The sequence below is a fragment of the Cyprinodon variegatus genome, unplaced genomic scaffold, assembly GCF_000732505.1.
Source record: "Cyprinodon variegatus isolate N-32 unplaced genomic scaffold, C_variegatus-1.0 Scaffold479, whole genome shotgun sequence".
Classification (NCBI taxonomy): Eukaryota; Metazoa; Chordata; class Actinopteri; order Cyprinodontiformes; family Cyprinodontidae; genus Cyprinodon; species Cyprinodon variegatus.
The window spans coordinates 402,230-403,554 of NW_015150932.1; the positions used below are offsets into that span (position 1 = coordinate 402,230).

Below are 1,325 nucleotides of genomic sequence, written 5' to 3' on the forward strand. Positions count from 1 at the left end.
TGAATCAATCTGACTGGATGATCTGGTGAACTGGAAAGTGACCTGAGATGACATGATGTGAATTGGAGCTATAGAAATAAACTGAATAGAATTAATTTCATTGATTCTCCACGGCACTCACCAACACACCTGCTTTTTTTTATTCTCCTCCCTGTGGTTGTCATAGTAACCATGAAACATAATTGATCATTTAAATACGCAGCGCTTTGCATGGACCATGTCAGCATGGTTTTAGAAATCAGCGATGTTTTCAGACGCCATTTTCAGATGTTTAGCTTAAGTTCACGGTTAGCATGACTCCTAGGAAATGTTTTAGAAATGAGACTTCTGATATTTATTTGATTGGTTTCAGCGTATTCTCCATGTTTTGGGCTTTTAATGCACAGCTGTAGGTGACCCACTACATCACTAACTGCACATTGATTTCTCTTTTTACGGTTTACATTATTTGTCTGGTGGGAAGCCATGTTTTTAGCAGCTGCCCCCAAATTACACGTCAGACCTTTTAATTTCTGTCTTCATCGCCATCTTTGCCTCCTTCCTTCCTGCATTATTCATGCAAACAGCCACAGTGGTTCTCGTCCTTCTCTCTGCCTGCAACTCGCTGGCCGGCGTCCATGACCAACAATCAGCACACAAACACGCGACCACTTAGAGCGCCTCCATAACCTGATACTATCAGGCACAATGACTCAGGAGATCATCTGATGGGGGCCGCACTGCGACCTGCTCGCTCACACTGACTGTAGTCTGCAATATTTATGGCCCATGCTGGCCTGTTCCTTTAACTGAGCAGATTGAATGAATGAATTTATCCTGAGGAGTCTGAGGGAAAGCTCTCAGCAGCGCCGCTCAGAGGGGCGGTGGGCGTCGGGCTCCTACCGTCTTGGGGCAGTGGACGTATCGGGCCAGGCTGATGATCAGGTCATGGGTGATGGGATCAACCAGGTTCCGGAAGCTGGCGTAGCGATAGAGCACGTCGTCCAGAGAGGTCGACTCCATGCCCAGGTCCTGCAAACAGAAAACCAGGGGGGGGATTTACCATAAGGCAATACTAGGCAGGTGCTGAGGGCCCCCATAAAACAGGGGGTGGGGTGGTTCCCCTGGGGGGGGGGGAGCTCTATCTCTCCGCCTGACGACGTTAAATAAATCTGAACTTTTTTTAGGGATGCACGATATAATGGGCCCCCTATCGGTATCGGCCTTAAAACTGAATATCGGACATCGGCCACCCCACCGATATTTAACCCGATATTTGATCAGCTTCTGAGTTTCTAAAATCTAAAAAAAAAAAAAAAAAAAATACTACTTCTTCTTCTTTAAAA

The 1,325-nt window shown here is 46.4% G+C and overlaps 1 protein-coding gene across 1 annotated transcript in view; it reads right to left on the minus strand.

The window, feature by feature from the left end:
* LOC107094335 (leucine-rich repeat-containing protein 75A-like) overlaps positions 1–1,325 on the minus strand; it is a 61,311-nt gene that overhangs the window by 40,145 nt on the left and 19,841 nt on the right. The window contains exons 2-3 of the mRNA XM_015389889.1: positions 946–1,011; positions 883–913 (exon numbers count right to left, since the gene is read on the minus strand). Of these exons, the coding sequence (XP_015245375.1) occupies positions 883–913; positions 946–1,011 (97 nt within the window). The remainder of the gene's footprint in view (positions 1–882; positions 914–945; positions 1,012–1,325) is intronic.